Raw genomic sequence first — 18,510 nt, forward strand, 5'->3', positions numbered from 1 at the left:
TGTAAGATTACAATCACTGTATTCAATGTATGCATGCCTATTTGTGATTTGTGATATTTGTGATTAGTTTTTGATAATCATTGGCAGCTTTGGAAATAGCACATCCTCACCTGAGTGTATAGGCTTTATCAGTGAATAGGTCAGGTACTGGAAGTCCCAACTCTTGAGAGAGAATGTAGAGGCCGAGAAGATGACGGTCAATTCCTTGACCGCTGGCAGCTTCGGTCATCAGGGTATTGTGTTTGTCATGGGCTCTTCGCAGCAGTGATAGCTGGTGTGAACTCTGAGAGGTGAAAAGTGGGAAATTGTCATTCATAAATTAGAGCATAACTCTCTCTATGAACGTCTATCTTTTATTCTACTCACTTTTTTCCCCCTATTTTCCCTCCCTTTCCTCTCCTCTTCTTCCTCCTCATTCTCCCTCTCCTCCTCGTCTTCCTCCTCCTCCTTTACTCCTCCATCCTCTTCTCCTTTCCTTTTCTTCTCCTCCTTCTTTTACCACCCCTCTTCCTCTTATTCTTGTTGTCTTGCTTTTCTTCCTCATCATTTATCTTTTCCCTCTGCCATTTCCCTCTTCTTCTTTGTTTCTTCATCCTTTTTTATAATCTTCCCATTAATCTTTCTTTTTTGTCATCCACTCCCTCCCCATCCATCCATCCATCCATCCATCCATCTATCTAATCCATCCATCCTTCCAACCATCCATCCATCCATCTCCAATATTTACCTCTGCCTGGCTATCCAGCATAGCTTTACACCAATCAATAGCCTCCATGGTACACGATCTCATTGTGTCTGTTCGTCCGTGGTAGAACTGACGAGTTGTTGCCGTTTCATATGCTGCTCCAGGTCTGAAAAAGCATTTAGGGGAAAACAATAATACATCTTGTTCCTTCAAAATTTCTGGTTCTAGTCAAAATATAAATAGAATTGACAAAGATATCACTGGTTGATATCTTTGGACTTTTTAACTTGGAAAGTATGCTGTTCAAATTTTGCAATGATACTTAGACTTTCTTTATTATTATTATTGTTTGTTTGGCGTCACCTGTGCCTGGGAGGCGAAAAGCGAACTGAATCACTATGACCCGCAGGTCTCTCCTCTTGATATAACTGACTGGGGGGAATACAGGTGAACCACTACACCGGGATTTTCCCCTACTCTTATACGAATCAGAATCTTTGTGTGCTTCATGAAATTGTTTCTTGTAGGTCCCTCTGGGCCCAGTCTCTCGAAGAGTTGCGATTGATCCAATCAACCCAAAATATGTAAGCCAGCAATGCCACACTCCTAAAAATTTATTTGTTCAAAATGTTTCTCGACATGATGCATACTCATACACCAGGGGCCCGTTGCATAAAACTTTTTACCTGAGAAAACTCAGGTTGTTTTTTACCGGAGTTTTTGCCCTGTGTTAAAGTCAATGGCAGAAATCAGACTAACCGTAGTTTTCAGGTTTAACCAGAGTTTTCTCAGGTAAAGTTTTATGCAACGGCCCCCAGGGGTGAGTCGTATCAAATGAAAAGATCTGAAAAAAGCTTAAGAGTGTTGAAAATGTCTGAAATAGAAAGAGCTCCCATACTTTTTGTACAGAGGGAAGCCAAAAATAAGCTGAAATTAAGCTGAAAAAAAAAAAAAATCTGAAATAGATAAAACTCTTAACTCTCACATCCCTGATACACGTACATTGTCTTGGCAATTCAGTGTACTCCGGTTTGTTTATGAAAAACTTAGTACAAATTTCCTGTACAAATAATTGAATCATTGATTGATTTCCATATAGTTGAGGTTGATCGGATCAATCGCAACTCTCCGTAAAAAACGGGCCCTGGTATGGATGCTTGTTTTTTCTAGAGGAGTATTTTACTCAACAAGTTCAAATTTTAAAGCTATGTTCGTATGAAGACTTGAGGGAGTATTGACTTACATTTCTTACATTGTTTTGTTGTTGTACATTAAAGCTAGGTCTGGGTTTACTATATCTGGTGGGTGTTTCATAAAGCTGTTCGTAAGATAAGAGCGACTTTAAGAATGACTGATGATCCTTTCTTTTGGTAAGTGGTATACACCACTGGCTATGGTTTAGGTTCACCAGTCATTCTTAAAGTCGCTCTTAACTTACAAACAGCTTTATGAAGCAGCCCCCTGGATCTATAATAATGGGGTAACTACCTTAATAAACCTTGATTTGAAAAAAAGCTTTCTCTGATTTGTGGAATAGTTTGCCAGCATGGTCTACTACATCAGTGGTGCGATCACAAATAAATCTAAGGACATAATCATGTTTGTTGTAGTGTAATATTGGCAAGCTGTATGTAAAGCGCAAAAGAGCAGTTTTAGTTTTGATGGATCATGCTCTATATTAACATCGGTTTTGTCATAATTTCATTTCTCATTGTCATTCCTAAAATTCTACTGTAAAACTAGTTCTTGAATCTGTTTCTGTTATCATCATCAAATAGCTCCCATTATTAAATGTAGTGGTGTTGTGAATCAGTGGATAAGTCTCCAACCGCAGCACTCGCGTCCTTTGGCAATGCGTTTATCTACATCTGCCACTCTCAACCCAGGTGTAGTAAATCGGTACCTGGTAGGAAGTGATTCCTTGAATGCTCAATGCGCCCGATCAGGATACCGTGCATTAGCCGGGGTAATAGTATGCAGCGCTTAGAAACATTTGTATAAACCGCAATATAAACGTTGCATATCATTATTAAAATGAAATTATTATACATTATTATTATTAAGGCATGGTCACACCGCCCGAGCGTTGTTTGAGCGGTCGTGGAGCGGAGAGAAAAAAATCATCACCGCTCGCTACCGTTTACCATTTTCGATTTTGATTGTTGTTTTTTTGTTTTCAATTTTTCCCCCAATATTGAGAGCGAAATTTGACCCTCTTTCCCTACCGCTCCAACAACGCTCGGGCGGTGTGACCAGGCCTTTATATGCAACCACTGGCTAGATACTTACTTCCCAGTAGCTGTGTAGTATGCAAGTTGGAGTGCCAGCTGTATCGTTGCATCAGGGTGCATCTTGTGTTTCTTCAGGAAATCTTTGCCAAACTGATTATAGGAACTGCATAGAACATCAAAATTGGAAGCCTGGAATTGAAAACAAATAAAACGGGTGTTCATTTAATCTGTCCACCGTTAAAAGTGTGTAACTCCAAGTCCCTCGTAAAAACCCACGTCTTCTAATAAGTTTGACCATCCCATCCATCCCTTAGTTATTACACTGTAAATCATAATAATTATATTCAGTATTTTTGAAGTTTCCTAGGGTGCTTGATCCTAACATTTTACAAAGAATATATCAACTAATGTGATTTTTACCTTATAAATAAAGTGAATTTAATTGAAAAGAATCATGGCCGACTTCAGAAAGAATTCTGGCTGACAAAAATCTTTTCACAGTTCAAACTCAGAGCTTTAAGACATTATTCACTTAATAGTATTGCCTTCCTCTTCTAGCAGGAAGATGGTTATGATTACTTGCAGGAATATATGGATAAAATACCCTACCGATTTTTGATATGTCTCTGTCGCATGTTCAATGTCATCTTGAACCTTCTGATCAACAGTGAAGATCATTTCTATCGGCATGGGAATGTCAGGTCTGACTGTATGCTTGCCCTTTTAGACAAAGATGAAGGATATAAAGAATATTAACAAGAGATGAGAGAAAGGTGATCAAGTTTTAAGCAAGATGAAAGTAACCTCATCAAGCAACATTCAATAACATTTAATATGCATCAACATGATCAACTCAATAGTATGTAAATATTCCATGATTATGAGTGCGATCGTTCTGAATATAACATGAGTGGGCAAGCTGAAAGAATCTAGTATTCAATGATGCGGAGTGGAGTTGAATAGACTGCTTAAACTAGCACCGAATGTAATATTTGAATAGTTGCATGAATGACAAAACACTGAATATTTGCTTTTTACAATGCACAATTTGTAGACATACATGTAGTCTTGACCAAATAACCAAAACAGATCAAAAGTATTAATAGGACGTTGAAGGAAAATTTGGGCTAGGAGTATAAATCTACTCGAGTCTATCTTTAATATTTTATTTTGCTTTAAGTATTTTATCTGCTCGTTGTGTATGTAGCGGATAGATGCGGGTAAACGTATGCAGTTATTGTGGAGGTGCAGGCAATTGTACGCGCATTTATTGAGTTTGGGAGCTATTGCACTTGCGCGAGTGTGCACAAGTCTATTATTGCCCTGCCAGCTCTCTTGCTGGAGCATGCAAAAGTCGACTATTGCACGGGAGTCGTGTTTTGGCATGTTGATGCCTACATGCGAGGCGGAATCATCCAGCTGTCAAGGAAGTATCCACGTGTTGTATAATAATTACTTACTGGCATGTCTCCACCATCCTTCAACATCTTCTGATGAATAAACATAGATAAAACTACTACCACCATCCCATCAAACGGAGCATGCTGTAATGAAAGAAAAGGGATAATCATAACAATATTCTGCTTTCATAAAGTGCTTATTAGGGTAGCATTTCATGAAGGGACTTGTCGGATGTTTTTTCTGACAAGTCCTGTTTTCTCCGACAGTTACTTTAGTTACAGTGGCTCTCAGCCAATCAAAATGAAGGAAGGCTGTCAGATCTGACAACTTGTCGGACAAAAATGTTGATAAAACACTCCCATGGGCCCCATTTCATTAAAAAGTTTCTATGATAGCAATTCTAGCTTGAGTATCACCTTTCATTGGAAGACCCAACCAAAAAATCTGAATTTTTACGATTGTCATGATCATGGTAGTTGACATTCCAGCAAGAATTGATATACTAGCAACTCTGTACGAAATGGGCCCTGGGGAGCGTTTCATCAATATTTTCATCCGACAAGTAGTCAGATCTGACATCTTTCCATGATTTTGATTGGCTTAGAAGCACTATTCCTATGGTAACTGTCAGATAAAATGGCATACTGATCTTAAGGTTTTTCATTACAGATCCAGCATACTGATCTAAAACAAATAGGAGTAATGCCGAAAATTTGTTAACAAATTAAAATGGGACTTGTCGGATAAAACGTCCGACAAGTCCTTTCATGAAACGCCCCCCAGGTTAGCAAGTCTTGAGCGCTTTAGAGAATATATGTACCATAACCCCAGTCGGCGTATTCTGTCTTGGCCACAGACAGCGTATGTATGGGTGACTTAAGACATGTCTTTGAGACAGTGAATTGTGTGTTCTGTATAGTCTCGCTCTCAGATGCTATATGTCTTGGTATTCTGTCTCAAAGGGAAATGTCTCATGTGTGGAGCATCGTGGCCCAGTGGATTAGTCTCTGGACTTTGAAACAGAGGGTCGTGGGGTCAAATCCCAGCCATGGCGTGATTTCCTTCAGCAAGGAATTCATCCGCAGTGTGCTGCACTCGACCCGGGTGAGGTGAATGGGTACTGGCAGGAAGTAATTCCTCAAAAAGCTGTGTGCACCTGAATAGGTAGCCTAGCTTAGCCGGGTAATAATAACAGCAGGGCCAGCTGGGAGAACAGTTTTCGGAACTGAAGTGGCTACACAGGGGCTCAATGCAATTTCCAAAGTGCCAAAATGAGCCCAGGAAAATCTCCATTCAATGCAAAGTAAAGCCACTCAATCCAATGTTGCAGGTTTATGCCGTAGGTTATGAAAAGTGCCCCTCCCCCAGAAGTGACAAATCAAAGCCATGCACTCCAAAGTTTTTTTGCCAGATTAGCAATGTTGAATGACTTGATTCAGTGATTGCATAAAACTTGGTTTCATATAACATCATGGCTACCTATTCCTTGTTTCACAAAGATCATCATAAAAGACAATCTGACATTCAGACCAGGCAACACTGAAATTGTTATCTTGACTGCCTGAAACAACCGTCAATACATAGCAAATGTCTTTACAATGCAATTTGTCAATGATAATACCTTTTGTGAAAGAGGGCCTTGATGGATAACACACTTACATCTATATTTGAGCAGGCACATCCATTAGCAGTAATGATTGTTGAGTATCCCTTGTCAAACCACCTGTTGTGTGGTGATGGTCCCGCTATTCCATGTGCACAGGTCTACATGGGGCAAGTGAAAAGAGATTTTGTTGAAAGGTCAAGCCAAGTTTAATGATGCAATGTCTGCAACAAACCGTGGTTTGGCTTGTTGGCATGAAGTTCTAATGATTTTCTGGGACTAACCGAGTATAGAGAGCACGTTATTCTAAAGTTTTGCAATATGTTGTACTTTGGACCATGTGGTCTTGCACTTTGGTTCCCCGAGCCATTGTTCTGGATTGTACTGAATTTTACTGGTTTGTACTGGCTAGGACCGGATAGTGTCATATTACAAAACTGGACCCATTATATTGTATTTTATTGGTTTCAACTGGTTTGTACTGGCTTCGTCAGATGGTATTGCATTTGTCACCCGATCCAATGTAGTGGATTTCACTGGTTTAAACTGGTTTGGACCAAATGATATTGAATTGTTACCTAAGCGATTGTACTGGATTAGACTGGTTGGTACTGGTTTGAACTGACCAGATAGTGTTCTATTATGTTACCTGAGCCATTGTCTGTGGGTGACCATCGTCTATGATACAGCCAACGATACTGCTCTTGATCGTCTCAATGTGAGCTCTGTTGGCAGGGTCTAATGATACCAGATGCTCAAAGGCCTGAGAATTAATTACAAAGAATTTTCAACACTATGGAAATAGAATATATTAAGTAATGATTATATAATATTGACTGGCCTTGGATGGATTTCCTTCATGTCACCCCAAATTTTCCACTTGTTAGGGCCAATACTGCACTTATTGAAATACTGCATTATTGAAAATTCCATGCCACTTTTGGTTCCCGAATCAGCCTTAACCCTATCTAGACCGGGCTTTTTTGGCTGTTCTGTGGCCAGTGGGGGGTTGATGCAACCCTCCCCCCTGAGATCCTGGCCGCCGATCACGCAAGCGCCGCAAAAATTTGCACGCTGGTAGTGTGCGATGTAATATACAAGGCTGTACGGTAAAATTTTCCAAAATAATGAGATTTTATTTTATATGAATGAATTATGCTAATTTATGCATAAATCATACTTTTTGCTCTAATTCACTAAATAAAGCTCCTAGAATGCTAATTTTTGGTAAAAATATTCTTTGTAGCATTCTTAACAATCGCAATTGAAAAAGAACTTCGTTTTGAAAATCAATTTCTTATGTATTTTATTGTTTTTCAACCTTTTTTTTTTTAACCAAATTTATTGCACAACCTTTTACAAGCATAATTATGCTAAAATCAATTGATTTCTGCAGTTTAAAGTAAAAATAATCATATCTTTATAGATAAGATGAGAGAACTCAATTAGCATTGACTTTGTACACGAAATCACGTTTTGAAACAATTTTTGGTCTGACATGCACTTACAAAATGTTGCGTAATTTCAGAACCGCGTACCAGGTGTCGTAAATTTGGTCTCAAAAGATGCGCAAGACTTAAAAGTATAAACTCTGTGAGTGGCGCGGTCAAAAAACTTCGCGCGGCAGAATGATCGCAGAAAATGTTGAGGGGGGGTTGATTCAACCCCCCCCAGCCATTTTAGGGTTAAAATGGCAATTGTAATGAAAATAAGATATGAATACAAAAATGTATAGCATTGAATGGTGGTTAACATACTTTTGCATACGTGGGTCTATCATCCGCAGTGAGAGCACCAATGCATTGTCCCTTCTCCTTGCTCAATTCCTTGATATAGGACATCTGCCTACAAGAAAAAAAACCCTCGAACATCATACAGGCAAAATTAACCCCCAAACAAACAAAACAAAATAATACCAAAACATATTGTAACTGACACAGTGAGCAAAGCTGTGTACAAGGAACTTAATTGGAGGTTTTGTAGCCGTTTCATGTACTTAAGTCTATGGAGAAGTCTAAATTGACAAAATTTGCAGTTTCTAACTATTTTAAAGGGCTACAAAATGGCTAGAAAGCGACTATAAAAAGAGGGATAAAAATTAAAGTTGCTCAGTGTGATAGCAAAATGAAGAGAGATACAAGTATGGTAGATTTTCCACAGCACTGCAAATAATAATTTCAACATGGGAAAATTTGTAAGTTTGGAACAATATCATAACTACCTAGTATGTTAGTTCTTGGAAATTTCCTTTACCTGAGTATCTCTGATGATGTCAGCAACTGACCATTGCGATCAAAGACGGTCATCTTGAATATATGACCATTACACATCACATGGACGTGTGTTGGGCAAGGTCCCTCTCGTTCTATGAAACAAAAAGAAAAAAAAGGAGAAAGATCAGTGAGCAAACTCATAAGAAAGTGTAATAAGATTTAGCATACCACCACATTTCTAAAGGCTACCGCACACCTTACGACCCGACTGGTCTGCGACTGGCTTGCGATTGAGTGAGGGGAGATGAATCGCAAGGTAGTCAAAGCCTCGACACCGCACACCTTGCGATCCGACTACCATGCTGTCTGCGACTCATGCATGCGCTTTTTGCTTGAATCAGCCACCTCCCCCCATCTTCTTAGGGTTAAGCCATGCACTCAAGTGAAGAAATTAATAGAATTTTCCTTAATGATACACACCTGTTTTGAAGTTTCTAAAGAGGGTGTCCCTTTCTAGTCCAGGTTCTCGGCAACTGTGGAACAATCCTCGAAGCTGGTCCATGGAGAATATCTGGGTCCCGGCGCGGTTTTTATCCACTGGGATCATCTCTCTGAAAAAAGTAGTACCAAATTTAATGAATATATGTTTTTTTATAATTTATCTTAGGGCCTTCAATCAATCCTACGAGATGGATTTATGTCTTGAGCAGACAAAAAACTGTAACATTACAATGGGAATTAAATATTTGCTTGAACTAGTGTTAAAGACCATTTAGATGTAAATTGTCTTTCATTTGTTATCAAGTCACATTCACAGATGAACATTTCTATGTTATTTTTTTTCAAACATTAACTAGTGCATTAAATGTACATTGTAAAGAATGTCTATCTGAATTATGATATACTTAAAATTGTGCTAGAAATCAATCCAGTTTGGATCCCATGAAGTTCAAGGTTGGGCAATGATCCAGTTCAGTTCGGATTATCATCATCCTAATCATCTGATCCTGGCTTGGCAACACAATGTATGCACCTTCCTCCACTCCCTGGAGAGCATTCCAAGAACAGTTTCCAAACTCCATTGCGAGGCATACTGCACAAAGGCTTCTATGACATTAATTTCAATTTCAAAAGGCTTTTGCAGACAACCCTTTACTATCATAATGTAGAAACATGTGGGCAATGCCATAAAATATGTACGGCCGACTCCATATATGCTGTATGTGGGACTTTCATGAAATTTATCTGGACAGTCTGTAATGCTCTAAAATGACCATTGCTTGGTCAGTTTATGAAGTGAAGTGAAACTTGAGAAAAATGGGGGTCGGATGTACAAAAAAAGTTGATTATTTTACGGAATTGCCCATGTGTGATCTTATCATGAATCTAATCATTATTCATATGTTACAAATGTTGCACTGGAGCCTCCCATTTGCTTGCATACATGTATAACAGGCTATTAAGTACATGTACGCACTGTACAGTGAATTCTATACAACTAGCCTCATAGGCCCATATTCTGATAGCAGGTTTAACTTAAACTCGGGTTTAAAGTTGTAGTTTAACTATGGGAAGCCAACGGTATCAAAATTTTTATTAAGTTGTATGTTTCTTGTGTTTACTGTGCTCTTTCCTGATTCATCGATGGTGAAGACAATCATCTATTCATACTTCCTAGACAATCATGAATGATTTCAGAGCCAAATGAGCTGAAGTATGATATCTCTACTGTTAGTGATTTATATAACAATTGGCTATCCATACTTAAACCACAACTTTAAACCAGAGTTTAAGTTAAACCCGACTTGTGGCTTACTTTCTGATAAGTTGGTAGAAGCTGAGTAGATACCAGAGGCAGATGGCCCCCCTCTCTAGTTGGGACCCCTCCCTAGGGGGCCACATGGAATCCTGGGCGGGGATGGGTCCTGAAGGGTTCTGAAGAACCCCGAGAGGCAAGCGTGTCTCCAGGTAGGCCTTCTCCTCCCACCACTCCTCGAGCTGGAATGAAATATTGACAAGATATAGTCTGGTAAATTTATCTCTCGGATATTTGCAGGGAATTTCTAAGAATTCTATGTATTTTGATAATCACTACGTAATCTTATCTTCTAATTTTTTTTTTACTGGGGGCCAGTTTCAAAAAGCTGTTCCCCAGTGGAGAGTGACTTTAACCCGTTCGCGACGGCATAGTAGAATAGGTTCTAACACCCCAAACGAGATTAATCAGCCGGCCATGTCAAGTTCGAACAGCTCCATCGTTCCGTGCGTGCGAGCGAGCTGGATCGTTGATTACAAAAGCGTGTGTGCGATCCACGATGAATGAATTGATCGATCGATAGTTTTCGCGCATGCGTAGTTCATTTCCTGTTTTGGCTGCACGGAGTTCAGAGCTCACCTGTCGCTCCAGTGCTATAATTATGTCCGTACAGAGTGACTTCTTTGAGAATGTATTGTTGGTGATGTGGGTTTTGAAGTTCTTCTTGGACTTCTTCTTTTTCGATATTACTATTATCATAATATTCTCATAATGTTACTATTATCATAATATTCTCCCTTCCTTTCTTCTTCCTTTTCTTCTTTTTCGATCTTCTTATTATTATCAAAATTATTATACTCATTTCTTTTCTTCTCATATTCTTTTTATCTTATCATCCTCATTTCCTTTCTTCTTTTGTTCGATCTCTGTCTCATCTTTTTGTTCTTATACTTTCTATTTATAGACCCCCCTCCTCCCTTGATATAGTCTTGCTTTGTTTCCTCTTGCAAATGAAATCCTCCTTGTTTTTTCTTCCTTTTTTATAATGCTCCCTTTTCATTTTCTCCTCCTTCTTCTTCACTGATAATTGTGTAATCCTACACCTCCATCTCCTAAGTTTTCTCTTTCTATTTCCCTTCTATTTATTCTTGTTATGAATTTGCTTGTGCTTCTTTTTTCGCCTTTTTTCTTCGTCGTCTTATCTTCTCTTTATACCTATTCTCATTCTTTTACTCCCGTCGTCCTATTTTGCTTAATTTTGTTCTCTCTGTTTTTCTCTTCATGCAAAATGAAAAAAATGAAGAATATGATATTTCCTTTTAAAAGTATGCCCCCAAAATATGAATCTTCAAAATATCGTTATATGCATACAAGTAATACTTTCTGAACAAGAAATCATAATCTTCTCGATTAAAATTTGCAAGGTGGTATACGACAATTATTATGAAGATTATTTATCATTTATCATCCAATTACTTAAGTTAGCCCACCCCATCCCCCATGATCACCATTATCTTCTCCCTTCATCTTTTTTCTGTTTCGTCTGCTTTTTTATTTTATCTTTTTCTTTGTCTTATCATTATTATATTCATAATCTTAACCATTGTTGTTATTATTATCAATATTATTATTATTTTTTTATTATCCGATTGTTATATTTTCTTTTATTATTTGTTATTATCATTGTTAGTGTTGATAGTAATGTTTATAATTGTTATCATTGATATTATGTAAACATTTGAATATTTTACATGTAAAGAATAATCTTAACCATTGTTGTTATTATTATCAATATTATTATTATTTTTTTATTATCCGATTGTTATATTTTCTTTTATTATTTGTTATTATCATTGTTAGTGTTGATAGTAATGTTTATAATTGTTATCATTGATATTATGTAAACATTTGAATATTTTACATGTAAAGAATTAAAAAAATAGTTTAATTCGATTGAAAAATATTATTGTTATTGTCATGAATGCCATCCCCTCTACTCTCTCTAATCCCCTTACCTCTAGTCAACCTCTACTTATATTCTCTCTCTCCTCTATTTTCCCTTTACTTTTTTCCCTTCTATTCAATCAGTAGCTTACGAAGGGGGAGAGGGTTCAATTTCATACGAGGCGCTTTTAATCGAAAAAATGTACTACAACACAGCGCAGACAAGTGGGTTATGCTCTCTCTCTCTTCTTCATCTCCCGTTCCGTGCCCCCCGGCCCTCTCTCTATTTTTTCCCTTCTGAGTATATTCTCGTCATCACAGAAATATGTCCAAACCCGGCCCTCCAAGCCCAACCCATACTAAAAAATAGAACCTACATTAGGATAGGTGCCCGGCATATTCGGCCCATAATCAATTTCAAATGATTTCTAGATTTTATACGTCGTCGAGAAATGTTCAACAAAAACCTCCAAATTATTTCCTTAATTCAAAATCCAACGGAGACGTTGCCATGTATTTGTGTAAAAAATGAATATTATGTATCAAATGATTCTAGTAATTAAAATTGTATTAAAAACAAGACATTCTGCCTTTCTTTCATTATCCAAGAATATACAATAAGTCCCTGCAAACCGTTTTATTTATTGTGAACTTACTCAATTCTCAGTTTATTTCACTAGTTTAGAACGTGTGTGGTTATTTTCTTGACATTTATGTGCAAAGGATTTAATGATCAACAAATGATTAGTAATTCATGGAAAATGCAAGAAAAAATAACTTAAGTATATGTTGGTCAATTTAAAATGGAAAAAAATGAGTGTGACCAGAAAGACATTTTCGGTTTTGCTGGTATTCTAGTTGTCAGAGATCGGCGGTGAACCAAGGAATTCTTGGTGGAGGGGACTATAAATGCGCTACTTTTTCTTTACTTTTTTTTCTGACAAGCAAAGGGGGGGGGGGGAGAAATAGAGGTCAGCAATGAAATCGCAACCCAAGTTACACCATTACTATTTTATACCTTTTTTTTTTATTCTAGTGCATATAAATTATATTCCATCATTTAACCCCCCCCCCCCATTTGTTTCGCCACACTCACTGTCAAATTTTCGGACAATATATGATTTGATTAACATTTTAGGAACTTTCCGTTCGGAAATTATTATTTCCTGCGTTCAGTTTGTTTTAATATCCAATTTCGTCAAGATGAAAAAGGACTCTGAAAATAATAACCTGCATTGCCAAAGTATAATTCTAAAATGTCGTAAGTGTATATAATTTCTCACCCGGTATATTCACCTTTACAGAATTTCGATGTATTAAAATAATTCTTATGTTTTATTTCTCCACTTCCTTTTTCCTTGTAGCCAACAATCCATAAGAGCTCCGATGAAAATACAAATATAACGAGTTAATTAGAGAACTGTAAGAGGAAGAGCGTGCTTCAAAAGAGATACATAGAAAGGCCATTCTCGCCTGCCTAAATATCATATTCCAGCTCATATTAAGTGATATATATTATCTCTAATTAATTAATTAATTGTCTTTATTAATCAATTCATGTACTGATTGCTTTATCTCATATTTATCTTTATCAAAGTTGAACGTCTGTTATATTCTATGGAGTACGGCCAAAAATGAAACAAATAACTGAATGGACGTATATGGAATCACAATATGTTTTATGCCATTTATCTCGCACCCTTCTAACAAGCAATTAAAAAAAATTAAACGAGCCGCATGATGATAATGATTAATAATTCATATAATATCCACTAAACATTGTGATCAAGGCGCTCTACTTATTCATTACCCGGCTTACATCATTTGTTCCGTGAAAAGCATTATAGGTCTGTTTGCAGACATAAACATAAATATTTTATTTTTATATATTCTGCTTTTCATTCCCTCTATCTTCTCGAATAATATATCCATGGAATGCATATTTACTCCATGCTCTGGATTCCTATCGCATCACATTTTTTTTATATGCAGGTCAAACCAAACCACGATAACATACTCAATCAGAATAAAATCAATTGGGGAAACCTTAGATTTTTTTTCGAAAATTCATAAGAGATTACTGATATGGATAAAACATGCTTCATATACTTTGTACATCGTAAATAACACATATTAGTCTTCATTAGCATGATTATGCCTATGTCACGGCGTTTATCACTCTTTGGTGTTAAACCAAACTGACAAAGTGTGAATTCATCCGTACATCCTTCCCTTTCAAGTCACTCTTTTACATTGTTAGTAAGTGGCAACTTTATTGACCTTCGCTGGATGCCCTTTTGTGATTTTCAAAGGAAAGGGGGCCATGCCTCCATCAATTACCACATCCGTATCGTTAGAACAAAATAGAGTGTACGTACGATCCGAGGTATTCTCAATAGCCAGCTGTATACACTTTTTGTTTAGGATTATAGAAATCGATATCAACTTAAAGTCCTGTACTCTCTTCTAGTTTGATCTAGCTTGTTTATTTCATGAAGTTGAATATTATGACAGCCATTTTCAAGAGGCAAAATAATGCACCTAAATGAAAGAAGAAAACAAAAATCGATGTGTTATAAACTGAAACCATGATTTTTCTTCTTCCTATATTTTATCAACGGCGCCATTTTTTTAAAAAGAAGTGCACACCTAGTTAGCAGTAATGCATATAGCATTTTCATTTATTTGAAAAGCAGGATAAAAGAGCATTGTAGATTAAATGCCTTGCTCACGGGCATAGGTGCCGCGGCCGGGATCGAACCCCGGACTTTTTGAAACCTCACAAGCAATCTTATAAAGTATCGACCGTTTTCGATCTATCGTTGATCATATCAGCGCACGCAGCTGCGTGCGTTTTGGGTTGCATTTCGCTGCTCCCATTGTTTTCCCTCACTTTTATTGATTACGGTATATACGTGGTTCTGCGAAACTGAAAATCGTTGAAATCAAGCTTCCATTGCGGCAATGCCCACTGTACGCCAATATTGGACTCTCTTCGAAGCATAACTCGTTTTATAATGCTTTATAAACTATAGAAACAAAAGGTAAAAACGTATGACTTTCTGGAATGTGTAGTTTAATTAATGGACATTGTAATTATAACACAGAAAAGGCAAAAACATAGTATGAAATTGTATTTTTAAAGCCTGCAAATGGATGCGAGTAATAGCCTTTGGGGAACCGACTATATACGGCTCCCGTACATGAATAAGTTTTAGGGAACCGTATATATCCGGCTCCCGTTGGCAACGGGTTAAGAATGACTGGTGATCTGTTCTTGTGGTGAATGATATTCACCTTTAAATGTTCATTGGTGATTGTTAAGCGCTTAAGAAAGGTTCATCAGTCATTCTTTAAGTTGCTCTTAACAGCTTTAAGAACAGCGTTATGAAACACCCAGCATGACCCTGTTGCAGAAAGGTACTATTACAGCAAACTTGCCATCGAATGGCAACTACATGTACCATCAGGTTTAAAATTTCACAACATTTCAGGTAAGGACACTTTACACTAGCCCAAATGCCTATACCACAGCACAAGTCTGTCAGGAAAACTTTACAAAGGGCACCAAAAAATATCCACACCCGTTTGAGTAAAAGATTGAGGCCAACCAACAAGGAAACAAGGATGAAGCACAAACAACCTTAGGGCCTGTGGCATAGAAGTTACTATTAATGGTAACTTTGCCATCCAATGGCAACTACCATGGTTAACAACACTCAACAGCCAATCGAAATCAAGGATTTCATGGGAGTTTTCATTAGATGGCAAAGTTACCTTTAATGCAACGAGGTCCTGATCTTAAATCAGGATCTTCAATTTATTATCAACAAATAGTTTAAATGAAATCCACAAATATTCAAGTAGATGCAGTATTGTAGTTGAAGCTACTTTATATGACTCACCCAATTTTTCGTCCTACTGGCTCTCTCCTCAAGTTTTGCATGAAGTGTTTTACCAACACCATGACCAAACTCTCCCACAATCCTCTCTGTTTCCTGCAGCTCTTCTTCCGTTAGGAAAGGCTTTACTGTAGACAAAGCAAATGAAATTATAGTAGATGAATGATCATTTGAATGTACTGTATGTAATTATAGCATTTAATTTGCTTTTCTCCTAGATGAGTAAAGATAAAGGAAGAAATAGGACCCCATGGGCAGAGGAAAATAAGGCAAAAAAACCCCTCCTTACATTAATCGTAATGGACTGCTGCAAGAAAGACGAGGTACAAATATTTAATAAAGTGACTTGATGAAAGACTTATAGGACGGCATGGGCATGTGTCACATTGCCAGTGAAAACAATCAATCACTGAACGTATATCACGTCCACGCAATATTTTCACTCGTAGTCAGTTGCTAGCTTGGCATGTAAGAGACCCGATTGGTGGATGTGGGACAGTCCAGGATGGTTTATTTTCATTTGATCCAACGCCAATTCGTCCAATTGCCAACTCGTCTACTATCATTTGGTCTAACATCAATTCGTCCAATATCCACATTGTCTAATTGCCATTTCGTTCCCTTACCATCTGTCTTATAACCAGTTGGTCCAATAGCCACTTTAATAGTCCATACCCCATTTGGTTTAATTAGACAAGTGTTAATTGGGCAAATTGAATATTCAACAACTGGAGCTGAGATGAAATGGTCTAGACAAACTGGTGATTAGATAAAGTGACGATTGGACGGAACGGCATTAGACTATAAATTGTGGTACCAAGTGGCTGAGTTGGCAGTGGACGAATTAGCAATTTACCTCCCGGATGTACGCGCAAACCTAGAGGATTGATGTGGAATTTAATTACAAAAAAATTATGAAAGTTTTATGCTTCAATACTCTTCTACATTGTATATATTACCTGATTGTAGGTATTTATGGAGGGTTTGCTGTAGTGGTGGTACAGGCAGCGAAGGCAAGTCCTCGTCATACTGGAATGTGCGTTCCCTTTGTGTAGATGAGCGTGAATCCATGGCAGACGTGTGCACTAGGCTGCAGTGAAACTCTGAAAGGTGAACCAGAGAAAACAAGTTAACAGGTGCAACCAAGAGAAATTATACAAGTTCCTGCCTGTTTCATTAAGATTCTGTATGATACCAAAATCACGATCAGCCAATCAATCATAGGGTTTCATTTTACTTTACTGTTGTTTTTATAACAAGTTTTATGAAATGTACCCATGGATTACCAGTTCTTGTTTTTCTCAACATGCAAATAAATTATGATATTTCATTTACAGTGTACATCATAAAATTCATGCATTCATGAGCAAGAAGAGTGGGGAACTTTTATATCAAAATCAGGTTGCACAGAAAAAATTGAACAAGATTTGTTAAAAAAATATGACAGTGTTCATATGATGATTGGCTCATGATTTATTTTGTATTCATTGTTAAGTTTTCTTCACTAATTTCTATGGAGAGTGGATTCAGATTCACACACAAGAACCTGCACCAATCATCACTGATAAGTGTATTTTTGTAATCTGCCAAGTGGGAGCGATTTGCTAAGTTTGAGGTCTCAAATCAAAGAAGGGATCCCCTCTTACCATAACTTAAGTGCCAAATTGTTGAGGAAAAACATATTTAAGAATGGTGAAATCCATCTCTGAATATGGGTTTTCTTTTTGTTTTTGTGCGACGCATTGTAACTACATGTATATTCAGTCAAAATTCTAGAAGTCAAATAATCAGCAAAGTGGAAGCATATTTTCAGACTAGAATGTGGCAACATAAAGACGTACAATCAACTGGATCTCCATGAAAATATGCTTTAGCAAGAATTAATCCTGAAATGTCCAAAGATCTGTAACTACAAAGCAGGTATCATCTTCTAGTGTAAACTTATTTTAGAAATTAATTCTGAAATATTGTCTGAGAGAAATGTTAACCTTTACAGTAGCCCACTCTTTAACCTGAATTGGATCATCAATACATAAATCTCCATATAGTACATGTACTTGTACCTTGACCTATTATAATCAAGTACTGCAGAGCAATCATTATCATTGTTTTCTTGTTGTATGATAAATATTGTGATTAAATGAATACAATGAATCTGTAGCTCTATATTTCTACAGTTCAACTTTAAAAATAACCTAATTCTGATAGGGAAAACTTTGAACTTTGCACAACTGGGCCCTATTTCATATTAAAGGTTAATATTCAGACAGTAACTCTTGCTGAATGTCAACTACCATAAAATTGACAACAGTGACAATTCTGCTTCCCAGTTGGCTCTTCCATTGAAAAATGAGGTGTTATAGTTACATTGTTATTCTCTCCGGTTTCTATCTTTTTTGTTTTCCTGATATACCCCAGGAGGGTGAATGAGTTAATACAATAACAAGATTTGCTATCTTTTTAAAATGAAATGGGGGCCCGGGGGTAAAAAAAAAGGTCTAAGAACTGATCTATTTTGGTTAACTCATTGAGTGCTTCGTGCACGCTACGTATCCTACTATAACATGCCACACTCGTGCGAGCACGCCTACTATTGATTGCTTTGTGCTTGCATTGTTTCCTACCCTCGCCTGCTTCGTGCATGACTGCGCACATTCGGAATTACAATCATTGTTACACCGTTTTGCATTGTATTGCGCATCGCATGCACGCCGTAATTAGCACTATTGTGTGCAGTGCGAACTCTGCTTTCTGACAGATCAACTTACTCACGCG

At 37.4% G+C, this 18,510-nt stretch overlaps 1 protein-coding gene across 2 annotated transcripts in view; it reads right to left on the bottom strand.

Moving 5' to 3' along the window:
• Positions 1-18,510, bottom strand: part of LOC121426289 (peroxisomal carnitine O-octanoyltransferase-like) — a 30,309-nt gene that overhangs the window by 4,310 nt on the left and 7,489 nt on the right. For both annotated transcript variants that reach the window (XM_041622525.1, XM_041622526.1), the window contains exons 2-14: positions 16,695-16,838; positions 15,739-15,863; positions 9,950-10,131; positions 8,614-8,744; positions 8,174-8,285; positions 7,678-7,765; positions 6,570-6,683; positions 5,977-6,081; positions 4,377-4,460; positions 3,526-3,636; positions 2,975-3,105; positions 728-851; positions 111-283 (exon numbers count right to left, since the gene is read on the bottom strand). In XM_041622525.1, coding sequence (XP_041478459.1) covers positions 111-283; positions 728-851; positions 2,975-3,105; positions 3,526-3,636; positions 4,377-4,460; positions 5,977-6,081; positions 6,570-6,683; positions 7,678-7,765; positions 8,174-8,285; positions 8,614-8,744; positions 9,950-10,131; positions 15,739-15,863; positions 16,695-16,838 — 1,624 coding nt within the window. The remainder of the gene's footprint in view (positions 1-110; positions 284-727; positions 852-2,974; positions 3,106-3,525; positions 3,637-4,376; positions 4,461-5,976; positions 6,082-6,569; positions 6,684-7,677; positions 7,766-8,173; positions 8,286-8,613; positions 8,745-9,949; positions 10,132-15,738; positions 15,864-16,694; positions 16,839-18,510) is intronic.

Source organism: Lytechinus variegatus, chromosome 13 (genome assembly GCF_018143015.1).
Source record: "Lytechinus variegatus isolate NC3 chromosome 13, Lvar_3.0, whole genome shotgun sequence".
Taxonomy (NCBI): Eukaryota; Metazoa; Echinodermata; class Echinoidea; order Temnopleuroida; family Toxopneustidae; genus Lytechinus; species Lytechinus variegatus.